General features: G+C 38.6%; 1 protein-coding gene across 1 annotated transcript; it reads left to right on the forward strand.

Annotated features, from left to right (window-relative positions):
* Window positions 1–1,712: 1,712 nt before the first annotated feature.
* On the forward strand, window positions 1,713–8,538 carry LOC116640461 (olfactory receptor 4S2-like). The gene is made up of 2 exons (XM_032417510.1): window positions 1,713–1,746; window positions 7,562–8,538. Exons 1-2 carry the CDS (start codon window positions 1,713–1,715, stop codon window positions 8,536–8,538), a joined length of 1,011 nt encoding a protein of 336 aa, XP_032273401.1.
* The last annotated feature ends 4,142 nt before the right edge of the window (window positions 8,539–12,680 follow it).

Genomic DNA, 12,680 nt, shown 5'->3' on the forward strand with positions numbered 1-12,680 from the left:
CCATATACTATTTTCTTCTAGTGCTGGAGTTTTACAGACTTGTGTTGTCAGTAAACTTGCTGTTCACCTGTTCTTCCAGTTGGTCTTCTGTGGGAGGGGCCTGCTGTGCTGATTCTCAGGCAACATTGCCTGGGCAGAGATGCACCACCCCTTGCCAGGGGGCTGGGTTCAGTGTAAGCTGTGTTTGGTTGCTCTGTGTGGCTTTTGTTCCCTGAAGGCTTTCAGCACCCCTTTAGAGAATCAAAATAAAAATGGCCATGCCTGGATCTCCAGCCCCAGAGCTGAAAGATCATTGTCCCATCTTCACTAAACCCTCAGGGATAAATGGTCTTCACTTTTGTGTGTGCCAAACTCTGCAGACTCCTCCAGTGTGCGCCCACACCGATCCTCCCGGGGGAAGGCAGAGGGTTCCCCGGTTACTGTATTTTAGAGGGCTCCGCACTGAGAGCTGTTTCTCGGGCATGTGCATATCTGTTCCACCCCCTGCTCCCAGGGGAAGGTGAAGAGTCCCTGTGTTTCTGTCCTTTGCAGGGTCCCCATGCAGAGAGCATTCAACTGACCCAGCCACAGCTCAAAGTTTATGGTGAATCAAGCTGAGAGCCCACTCTAGGGCTCACTGACCATAACCAGTTTCCCTATTCCAATGCTGGGAACTCTATCAGTTCAGACATCCCTGTTCTTTCTGTTACTCTGGGGATCCTGAGACCACACTGTCTCACCTAGAAATCTGCCCTGTTTCACCACCTGAGCACCTTTCAGGCATGGATGTCTCTCACTAGAGCACATTTCTAAGGGTTCTGATTTTGCCTTCTGGTGCTATATCACTTTCTGGTAGCCGACTTACTGAGGTTCCCTCCACCCCAACCCCACTGATATGATGTATCTCCTCAGATTCACTTCTCCGTACCTCCTACCTTGCAAAAAGTGGCTTTTCAACTTGTAAAGTTCCAGATATTTTTTTTCTTACATCTCAGGTTGAATTCATAGGTGGTCAGACTGATATGATAATTATGTAGCTAAATTCAAGGGACCAGATGAAACGAGGTCCCCTACACTTCACCATCTTGCCTCCCTTCCCATCTGAGTTTTAGCAAATTTTAAAATGAAATTTTAACTGAAAACAGTTTAATAGTTTTATAAACTAATATACTTGGGCTAGTGGTGCAATATTGTGATACTGAGCATCACCCACCTTCCCTTGCACCAACTTTGAATAAATTGTACAAAGCTGTAAAAATGGCCTGCATATTTTTAACTAGTAATTTACCAATTAGCCTTCAATATAGTTTTACAAGGGGTTCCTTAGTGGGAATTATACTTGCATTTTCTCTGCCTAACAATATTCTCCAGATGCTACCTACTCACCTGGCCAGCCATTCCCTCAGGGCTGTGATGATGTATAAAGATTGCTGGCAGAATCTCTCTCTTGGCAGTCAGGAATATAGAAGTAAAGTCTTACAGTCCAGATCAGAAGCCATGGCATGGGTATAAGCTCATTAAATCTTCCGAGAGGGGGGTGGGGGGGGGGGGCATAAATAACGTAGGACCCCTTCTCAGTCTGTAGGCGTAATCTTTCTGTGAAATGCGACACACACTTAAGAGAAGCATCAGAATATAGATTTCAATCTTTTAGCATGAATATCTAGGTACAGATCCATTTTCCATCTCAGAAAGGTTTATTGATCCAAGAAGATCTCATATTGTCCAAATCCATGTCGTGGGATCACACTCAAGAAGATGGCCAGGGTAAGTTTCCTGTCTGTAATGACAGTTAACAACCAGGGAGAGAAGCGAGGGCCCTTTTCATTGATTCAAATCATATTCAGGGATAAAAAGGAATCTTTAAGTTCTTCATCCACTTACAACATCTGTTCTAATAATTCTATTAAGTAATTTAGGAAATAGTTTACTGTAATTTAAAGTATATCAATATTGGGGCGCCTGGGTGGCTCAGTTGTTAAGCGTCTGCCTTCGGCTCAGGTCGTGATCTCAGGGTCCTGGGATCGAGCCCCACATCGGGCTCCCTGCTTGGCGGGAAGCCTTCTTCTCCCTCTCCCACTCCCCCTGCTTGTGTTCCCTCTCTCGCTGTGTCTCTCTCTGTCAAATAAATAAATAAAATCTTAAAAAAAACTTATAAAGTATATCAATATTATTTCAATTGGAATTTAGTTCTAGCTTTACACTAACAGTGAAGCCTAGATAATTTAGTTTCCTCTCTGCACTTCACTGCTTTCACCAATGGTTAGGTGAATAGAATAAAGTCAAGTGATCACTAAGGTTGTTTTTTTTCATCTACATACGTATAGGATTTTACATAAGTTATGGTCCAGTCTAAGAGGATTTGAGAAGGTCTTTTAAAGGTATTACTCTAAAATGAAAGGCTTTATGTCAGGTATCAGGTTTTATCTTTTTATGTTCACAGCACAATACCAGACACAGAGAATGTGCTCCAAAAATATTTAACAGTTGAAAGGATAAATAAATATTGGTGCTGTGTGAAATGTAGAAGATAATATAGATGGTACCTTGAATAGTCTACATTGTGTTACATTTATACATGTGCAGATTTTTTTCAAGACTTTACTTATTCAGATTATTATTCCTTATTTCTCAGTTCCACAAATACTTAGTAAATTACTTCCTCAGTTGTGGACAATTAGAGGAATAGGATAAATGGGACTTTAAATGTTTCTATATGTAAAAGTTCAAAGGATTGACAGGTAATAAAAGGATGTCAAGTGACCAGAGACATGAAAACATGTACATATGTCATAATGTCTCTATGAGGTATATTGACGTCAAGGACACTATTGCACAAAGAGCTAGCTGTGGGATGGAACTTGCTGTTAGGAAAGAGATCCAGAGTATTTGATCTCTTTTCCCCTTGCAAATCACTCACAGATGAAACTAAAGACTAAATCTCTTTCCCAGAGAATTTCAGGGAGTTGTAGTCTTGCTATTTGTTTTATTTGAAGTAATTTAGGTGGGCTTATGAATGGAAATAAGGGAGCAATCTTATTTCTTTAACACCATTATAACTAGTATATATTCTTTGGCATTATCTGAGAGACCAAATTTGACCTAAGAACCTGGACAGACCAGTGAAAATGATCCATCCCATATAGGCCCTAGTCCACAGTGTTAAGACATTTGATACTGATGCTTCTGAAATTCTTTTACTGAAATGGTTATGACTTAGATTTACTGTTAACTTGTTGCTTTTATGTCCATTGATTAATTTGATCTTTACATGGGTGACATTGTTCTTTCCCAGGGGAGGACTTTGAAGTTAATGGAAGTGAGGAAAATTGTGTTAAGATCACATAACCTGTAAGAGGCCGAGCTGTTGAGTCAGGCCCTATTCTATCTTTAAATGGTGTGCTCTTTCTCCCAGTGAAGATAGTAAAAAGATCTCGGGTCTTAGACTTGGAATAGTTTTCTCAGCCCCTGAGGGGAACCCAGATAATGTTGAGATAGCCACTATTCAGGAAGAATATAGCAGCTGCCCAAACATCTTTGGGTCATCTTGCCTGAACTCTGAAAGGAAGCCATTCAAGAATATGGACTGTACAGTCAGAGAAAGACAAATATCATATGATTTCACTCATATGTGGAATTTAAGAAACAAAGAGATGAACATAGGGGAAGGGAAGGAGAAATAAAATAAGATGAGAGCAGAGAGGGAGACAAACCATATGAGACTCTTAACTATAGGAAAAAAACTGAGAGTTGCTGGAGACGATGTGGGTAGGGGGATGGGGTAACTGTGTGATGGACATTAAAGAGGGCACTTGATGTAATGAGCACTGGGTTTTATATGCAATTGATGAATTACTAAACTCTACCTCTGAAACTAATAATATACTATATGCTAATTAATTGATTAAACAAAAGAATATGGACTATATTCTGGTACTACTCTAGTCAAAGAACATATTTGAGAAGGTGGGTGTCAGCAGTAGATACATTTTCTAAACATAGAAGACATGGAAATACATATAAATGGGAATTAGATGAACATAGTAAGGAGTTTAGCATCCTAAGATGACTCTTATCCATGCTTTTTTCCCTCCTTGCATTCAGCATGTTCTCCAGTCACTAAGATGGGTGATGATAATTAAATATTCACTTACACTGTGCCATGTACATAAGTGCTGCATATGATACGTATCTAACCTGTACAGCACTTATGTAGTGTGTACTATTCTTATCCACTTTTAACCCTTGAGAAAACTGAGGCAAAGGGAAGGTAAGTAACTTTCCTGAAGTCAGAGTGTGAGCTAATAAGGGAGCTTGAATTTGAATCTAGGAAAGCTGGGTTTCAGGCTTCTTTGTAACAGCTACTCTCCACCACCTCCCATTCCCGCTGCCGCTGCCCTCCTGCTGCAGCAGTGATCTTTCTTTATGATCCCCCAAATCATTCATGATAAATTCCAACTCCTCAAACTTAACCCACAAGACTATGACCTGATCTCCTCTTCCTTTTTAGCCTCACTTCCTGACACTTCCCTTCATGGATTCTGTGATGAACTCTATCAAACCTGTTGGCATTCCCCAGAGGGGATGCTATGATGATTTATATCCTTTCCCTTCATATATCCTAATCCAGTAGGCCTAGAACATCCTTCCTGCCCTGTCTTCTCTTCTGTGTCATCACCCTGCAGTCCTCTTCATCATCAGGTTAACTCTAGCTGACCTTTCAAAATTCCACTCAGTGAAGACCTTCTATGGAGAGGTGTTTCTGACTCTCCTCTGGAACTGTGATTGCTGGTTTACATGTGGGCCTCATCTATTTGGTTGTCGCCACAGTCAGTGAAATAATGTCAAGATTAATGATCAGTATCACATCACTCATTGCATTCTCATTGTAAATTTAAGCCAAGTTGGGCACAGACTCTGAATGTTGTGATGATCTTGCCAGTTGCAACTGCAGTGTCTGCCTATAAAAACTGGATATAGCTTTTTTAAAAAAAAATCATGATTAGCAGAAAGGTGTCTTTTGACTATTACAGAAAGTTTAAGACTTTCAAATGAAAAAGAACATATGCTGATTTTGATGCCCACAGCCCAAGCAGTATGCAAATTCATAAAGAAAATAAACTTTGAAGTTCCATTGCCGAGGTTCAGATACCAGCTCTGCCAATTACCTCACCCTGTGAACTTGTGCAAGTTATGCACTTTGTGCTTCAGTTTCCTCATTTCTGAAGTGGGGATGATGACGATAGCTTACACTGTATGAATGTTATGAGAATTAAGTGAGTCACTACCACTTAGAACAATACTTAGCACACAATAAGTACAATATAAGTGTTTTCTATTATTACCTAAATGTTTTCTCAACCCTTATGATTCTGTCAATTGGTTATGACTGAGCACAATTTAGCTTTGCTGGTATAGTGTCAGAATGTTCAAAGATTTTAGTGGAGCATATTCTCTAATCAAAGGACTTTGCACCAAAAGAGAGCACTTGATTATTTTAATGCAATTCTTTTTCATGAGAAATTTATCCATCTACTTTTCTTTCTATCTATCATCTATCTATTTATCATCTATCATTATCATTTGTTTACTTACCATTCTACCCATTTTTCATTTATTTAAGGGGATATGTATTGTGTGGGTTTTGGAATTAGGATGGTTCAATTCAAATACCAGCCTCTTCACTGACTGTGTTATATTGGATGATTTACCTAACCTCTTAAAAATTTGGTGCTCTTTAAAGTGGAGATTGAAATTACAGTGTTGCTGTGAGTATAGAATGAGGGGACATATCTTAATAGTTTAGCATACAATCCTGCACATAGTAAAGTGCTTAGTAAGTGTTTACTACCAGTATCACCACTATTAAGAATATGTCTTCAGTGGAAATGGACAGATACTATAGTTTATTATTTCAGGAATAAAATTATGGATGAATTTTAAATTTTCTATTTCTACTGTCTATAGACAATCTATATATTGTCTATATAATTTTTATATAATAGACAAATAGATCAAATTAAAACTACTTACTAGAAAGATCCCACTTCACAGATTCAAATTACAAAGGAAGCCACCTCATAAATAGAAAACAAATTACACAAATGATCTTATTTTATTTCTGTAACAGCTTTGTGACGTAAAATAACTGTATCACCCATCTTTTATAAATGAGAAAACTGAGAGTCAGAAAGAATAAATAGATTTACTTAAAGTAATCCTGTTGGTAGGGATGCTCAAACTTAAATTACTCAGCTTCCACTACCCAGGCAGAAAAGAGGTGTTCCTAGCAAAGATGGAAGATAGCTAGTAATTTGCAATGCTTCAAAAAAGCCATTTTCATTCTGAGGAACTTCTTTAGATCTTGTGTCATGATTTATCTCTTTCAAGAATTCTTCCCTGATAATTTTTACCCAATATTTTTATCTGTATGCCTTGAGGATCCCTGTATATAGTTTGTAAAATGGTGTCAGACACTTATTCTTTAACTATCATTTATAGAAATATCTGTATGGGAAATCTTATTCCTGATGCTTACCTATGATTACAGGGAGAGGGCTTTTTCAAGGCAAAAGGACTGAGGATGATAGGAGTCTCAATAAGTTTTAAACTTTTCAACTCTTTTTTTTTTAAGGATTTTATTTATTTATTTGAGAGAGAGAATAAGAGAGAGAGAGCATGAGAGGGGGGAGGGTCAGAGGGAGAAGCAGACTCCCTGCCGAGCAGGCAGCCAGATGCGGGACTCGATCCTGGGACTGCAGGATCATGACCTGAGCCGAAGGCAGTCGCTTAACCAACTGAGCCACCCAGGCGCCCAAACTTTTCAACTCTTTAGAGCAACACAGGGAAAAGTATTTCTCTGTATAGCTTGACCACTCCTCAGGTATTCCTAACTGGCAAGCAAAATGGAATTTTCACATGCAGACCAAGGCTTAGGACTCAAACCCCCCAATGTGATTTGTAAGCATGGGTTATTGGTGAGCAGGAGGCCTCTGTATCTGTTGTTCTTGGTCACTAAAAACAACTTAATTTTTAATTGTACCGAAACTTCCAACCTAATTTAGAAACTAAAAACAGATTTTCTCACTTGATTAAGTAGAATGTTATTCTTCTAAAGTTGATCTGTGTACATTATGTTAAAAAAGATCCATCTAGGAAATTTGGCATCAAATCTCAGGTACTGACTTCTTGCATTTATCTTAACCCTCCAAAATTAAGTTAGCCACTTAATAATTAATTTAAAATTTTCCAACCCAAAGAGAATTTCTGGCAAAATGAGAGAGAGAGAGAGGCAGAGAGAGAAAGAGGGAGGATTAGAGAACATTAAATCCAATTAAAAAACCCCTCATATTCTCTAGATTATTATTTGGGAGAAAGGAACTATAGGCCTAAGTGTAACAATGTGAGTAAATAATGTGGTAAGAAAATTAATGGTGAGGAAGACACCCATTAACTGTGTTCAAGAAATAGGAAGAATTTTATCTACTATTTAAATTCACTTAAGTATTTTCATCACTTAAATATTTTCCTGTTAGGCTTTACCATGCTTACAGTGGTTTATGATATTTATTTATTTTTACAGGGAACCAGAGTCACCAAACCAGTATCACCTGGGTCCGCACAGAAGTGGCTAACAATGTCACTGAGTTTATATTCCTAGGACTTTCCCAAGATCCTGGAATGCAACTGATGTTCTTTGCCTTATTTCTCCTCTTGTACATCGTGATCATGGTGGGAAATCTGCTCATTCTGCTTACGGTGTTTTCTGATCCCCGGCTCCATACACCCATGTATTTCTTCCTCAGTAATCTGTCCTTTGTGGACATTGCCTATTCCTCAGCCACAGCACCCAAGATGATTGCAGACTTTGTTTCCGAGAAAAAGACCATTTCCTACTGGGGCTGTGTAACTCAGATGTTTACCTTCCACTTTTTTGGTTGTGCTGAGATTTTCGTCTTGACCGTTATGGCTTTTGACCGCTATGCTGCCATCTGCCAGCCTCTCCGTTATACTACCATTGTGAGTGCCAATGCTTGTATTGTGCTGGCATCACTGTCCTGGTTGGGAGCCCTGGGTCATTCCTTTTTTCAGACCCTCCTGACCTTTCAGCTGCCTTTCTGCAATAATCAGGTCATTGACCACTACTTTTGTGATGTCCACCCAGTCCTAAAACTTGCCTGTGCTGATACAACCCTGGTAAACATGTTGGTGATTGCCAACAGTGGTCTCATCTCTCTGGGGTGCTTCCTCATTCTTCTGGCCTCCTACACTGTCATTCTATTTAGTCTTCGCAAGCGGTCTTCAGAGAGCCAGCGCAAGGCTCTCTCGACCTGTGGGTCTCATTTCACTGTAGTAACTTTCTTCTTTGTCCCTTGTATCTTTATTTATCTCCGTCCATCCACTACTTTCCCACTAGATAAGGCTGTGTCTGTGTTCTATACTACCATCACCCCAATGTTAAACCCACTCATCTACACTCTAAGGAATGAAGATGTAAAGAATGCCATGAAACGGATATGGAGTCACAAGGTCTCCTTGAAGGAAAAGCAGAAGGGATAGCTCGTCAGAATTGCAAAATTAGAGAATTTGCTGATACCTTCAGTGGTCTGTAACTTATCAATGATTTTAAGGAATAGTCTCTAAAATTCAACTATCTTGTACAAGGTTTCATTGAATGGGCAATAATTTGAGACTATTTTCTTTTTCTGTCTTTGGGTGGGCTAAACTTAGACCATTCCATACTGTCAAGGTTTATCTTCTTTTATTTTTAGAGTAGGAGAGTAAAGACTACAACTCAGCATCTCATTTAACTGCTGTATACCCCTTCAATTCAAATTAAGCTTTCTTAATCTGTAATTGAATGATTTAGAATGAGGTTACAAGAGAAAGATATCTCTGAGGAATCTAACCATTTCTCTTAAAAACAGAAGTGTAATAGCTGGCTAGCCTACTTCAGAAAAGGCAGTTTTATTCTGAGGAAATTTTAATTAATTTATTTTTTTTACTTTTTAAGATTTTATTTTATTTTTTAAAGGTATATATTACTTATTTTGGAGAGAGAGAGAGTGTGTGTGTGTGTGCACGTGCTCATGGAGGGAGGTGCAGAGGGAGAGAATCTTCAAGCAGACTCCCTGCTGAGCATAAAGCCTGATGTGGTTTTGATCTCATGACCCTAAGATCATACCTGAGCTGAAACCAAGAGTCTGACACTCAACCACTGAGCCACCCAGGCACCCCAAGATTTTATTTTTAAACAGTCTCTACGCCCCACCTGGGGCTTGAGCTCACAACCCCAAGATCATGAGTTGCATGCTCCACTGACTAAGCCAGCTAGGCACCCTCTGAGGAACTTTTTAGATCTTGTTTCATGACTCATATCTTTCAAGAATTCTGCCCTGATTAATTTCATCCAACATTTATTCTCTGTGTGCCTTAAACACACCTCCATATAGTTTATAAAATGCTTTCAGACACTTATTTTCTTTCTGGTTTTTGTTCCCTTAATGGATTTTATCTCATTTCTACAACTTATTAAGGATATAAATAATGTATCTTACTTCTTTTCCACTCCCCGGATATGGCACAGTACTGGATGCCCAAGAGATTCTTGTGACAGAGTCTACCTGTTGTTACTCCAGTATCCATTGTTCCTTTCTTTTCCTGAGTAACAGAGACTTGATATTATTTATGGTGACCCCACTGAAACATTACATTTACCAGTCTCTCCTTTTCACTGGAGGTGGATACTATGATGTTGATAATAGTTGGCGAGTGAGACTTTTGAAAACTCTTTAAAATGGTTTCTCTGCACTTAGGCTTTCCATACATGATCACCACTAACATTTTGTTGCATTTCCTTATATTTTTCATATTACTCTTCCTCTGCAGAAGAGGATCAGTCTATCCTTTTTATTAATACCTATTTAAACAAATAAATATACTGAACTTATATTTTAAATTGTGGGCTACATTAGTTTTCCCTTTCCCCCCTATCTAAATAAGATAACAACAACAACAACAAAGGGGAAACAAGTTTATACTCACAGTAACAAAGAAAACAGGACAGAAATTAGATTGTGCAGACAAAAGATTCCAACAAATGTTTGGAAAAGAGAAGACAAAGGTATGGTAACTACTTTGGCCACACAGAGAAGGCTAACACTAAAATAGCAACTGAGGGTGATACTGAGGAGAAATAGACAGACTTATCTTCCAGAATCCCTGACATGTTTGAGATGCCAGGCACCAGGTAAGGGAGATGGTGAGATTCAGGACTAGTAATAGGGAGAGTAAGAGACAAGAATGGTTCAGTCTTCCATCCTCTCTTTTTACTCTCAGTTTCTCACACAGGTATACACTTCACAACAGAGTAGTGACCTCTTTGCATTATGAAATTAAATTATATTAAAGTCTTTCGCATCCTGCCTTTGGAGATCATAAATAGAATAGCTGTCTCTCAGCTAAAACCCTGACCAGAAGCCTACCAGTTGGTCAGCTCTGCTCTATTGATCCAGAGATTTTGCTCAAAATTTTGGTGCCAAATTTTGTAATACACATAAGATGCTAAAGTAAAAAGTGAGACTTTAGGAAGGCCAAAAGGAATTTGGTGGAATCTAAGATAACACAAAAAAATTCACTTTGAAAACCACTGATATCTTTTTTGTTATTTTTTAAATTTTATTATATTATGTTAATCACCACTGATATCTTCACATTGATCAGAGATAATATTTGCAATCATGAAATGAGAACATGATACTTTAAAAAACTAAACAATAAAAATATTATTTTTGGAAACAGAATAAAAAGAGTAATAAAGTTAAGACAAATCAATAGACGGTTGAAAGATAGAGTCAAAGAAGTCTCCATGAAAGTAGAATTTTTAAAAATCAAAGAAATGAAAAATAGAAAAAAAATTATGAAAAATCCAAGCAAGAGGTAAAACATTCAACTCTATTTGTTCCAGGAGAACAGAGAAGACGGGAAGAATTTAAAAGAAACAATGAAAGGAAAACTCATAGCAGGAAGGTGTAAGTGTCCAGATACAAAAGATGCACTGAGTGTCCACCCTAGTGATGAGGAAACAATAACTAAGGCACATTATTATGCAATTCTATTACCCTAGAGATTGAGAAGATTATAAAATTATTGAGAGAGACAGAAAAAATATAGGCAACAAAAACTATGCAAAATTAAAAGGCATTAGAGTATTCAGTAACAACACTGGACCCTTCAATACGGTAGAAAAGTGTCTGAAACTGATTTTCGGCCTAGAATTCCAGGCAGAACAAAACCATCAATCAGCTATGAAAGTAGAATAAGACCTTTTCAGCCACGCAAAGATTTATAATATTTACTTTATAAGTATCCTTTCTTTGAATGTATGGGAGGATGTGTCCTAGCAAAAGCAACAAAGAGGAGGAGACAGGTTTAAGAAATCAGTGCAGGGATGGCCCAGAGCACTTTTTTTTTATTATGTTACATTAATCACCATACATTACATCATTAGTTTTTGATATAGTGTTCCATGATTGTTTGCGTATAACACCCAGTGCTCCATGCAAAACGTGCTCTCTTTAATACCAATCACCAGGCTAACACATCCCCCCACCACCCTCCCCTCTAGAACCCTCAGTTTGTTTTTCAGAGTCCGTAGTCTGTCGGGTTTGTCTCCCCCTCCGATTTCCCACCCTTCATTCTTCCCCTTCTGCTATCTTCTTCTTCTTCTTCTCCTTCTTTTTTTTTTTTTAACATATAATGTATTATTTGTTTCAGAGGTACAGGTCTGTGATTCAACAGTCTTACACAATTCACGGCGCTCACCATAGCACATACCCTCCCTAATGTCTATCACCCAGCCATCCCATCCCTCCCACCCCCCACCACTCCAGCAACCCTCAGTTTGTTTCCTGAGATTAAGAATTCCTCATATCAGTGAGGTCATATGATACATGTCTTTCTCTGATTGACTTATTTCGATTAGCATAACACCCTCCAGTTCCATCCACGTTGTTGCAAATGGCAAGATCTCATTCCTTTTGATGGCTGCATAATATTCCATTGTAGATATATACCACATCTTCTTTTTCCATTCATCTGTCGATGGACATCTTGGTTCTTTCCATAGTTTGGCTATTGTGGACATTGCTGCTATAAACATCGGGGTGCACGTACCCCTTCAGATCCCTACATTTGTATCTTTGGGGTAAATATCCAGTAGTGCAATTGCTGGGTCATATGGTAGCTCTATTTTCAACTTTTTGAAGAACCTCCATATTGTTTTCCAGAGTGGCTGCACCAGCTTGCATTCCCACCAACAGCGTAAGAGGGTTTGCCTTTCTCCGCATCCCTGCCAACATCTGTCATTTCCTGACTTGTTAATTTTAGCCATTCTGACTGGTGTGAGGTGGTATCTCACTGAGGTTTTGATTTGGATTTCTCTGATGCCGAGTGATGTTGAGCACTTTTTCATGTGTCTGTTGGCCATTTGGACGTCTTCTTTGGAAAAATGTCTGTTCATGTCTTCTGCCTATTTCTTGATTGGATCATTTGTTCTTTGGGAGTTGAGTTTGATAAGTTCTTTATAGATTTTGGATACTAGCCCTTTATCTGATAGGTCATTTACAAACATCTTCTCCCATTCTGTCAGTTGTCTTTTGGTTTTGTGGACTGTTTCTTTTGCTGTGCAAAAGCTTCTTATC

This window comes from Phoca vitulina, unplaced genomic scaffold (genome assembly GCF_004348235.1).
Source record: "Phoca vitulina isolate PV1807 unplaced genomic scaffold, GSC_HSeal_1.0 scaffold20, whole genome shotgun sequence".
In the NCBI taxonomy this organism is placed as follows: domain Eukaryota; kingdom Metazoa; phylum Chordata; class Mammalia; order Carnivora; family Phocidae; genus Phoca; species Phoca vitulina.

Bases quoted from the DNA above. Each gene is read 5' to 3' on its own strand.
- LOC116640461 (XM_032417510.1), top strand. From the start codon at position 1,713: ATGTCGTGGGATCACACTCAAGAAGATGGCCAGG. The intron at 1,747-7,561 runs GTAAGTTTCCTG...TTATTTTTACAG, and splicing joins CACTCAAGAAGATGGCCAGG to GGAACCAGAGTCACCAAACC.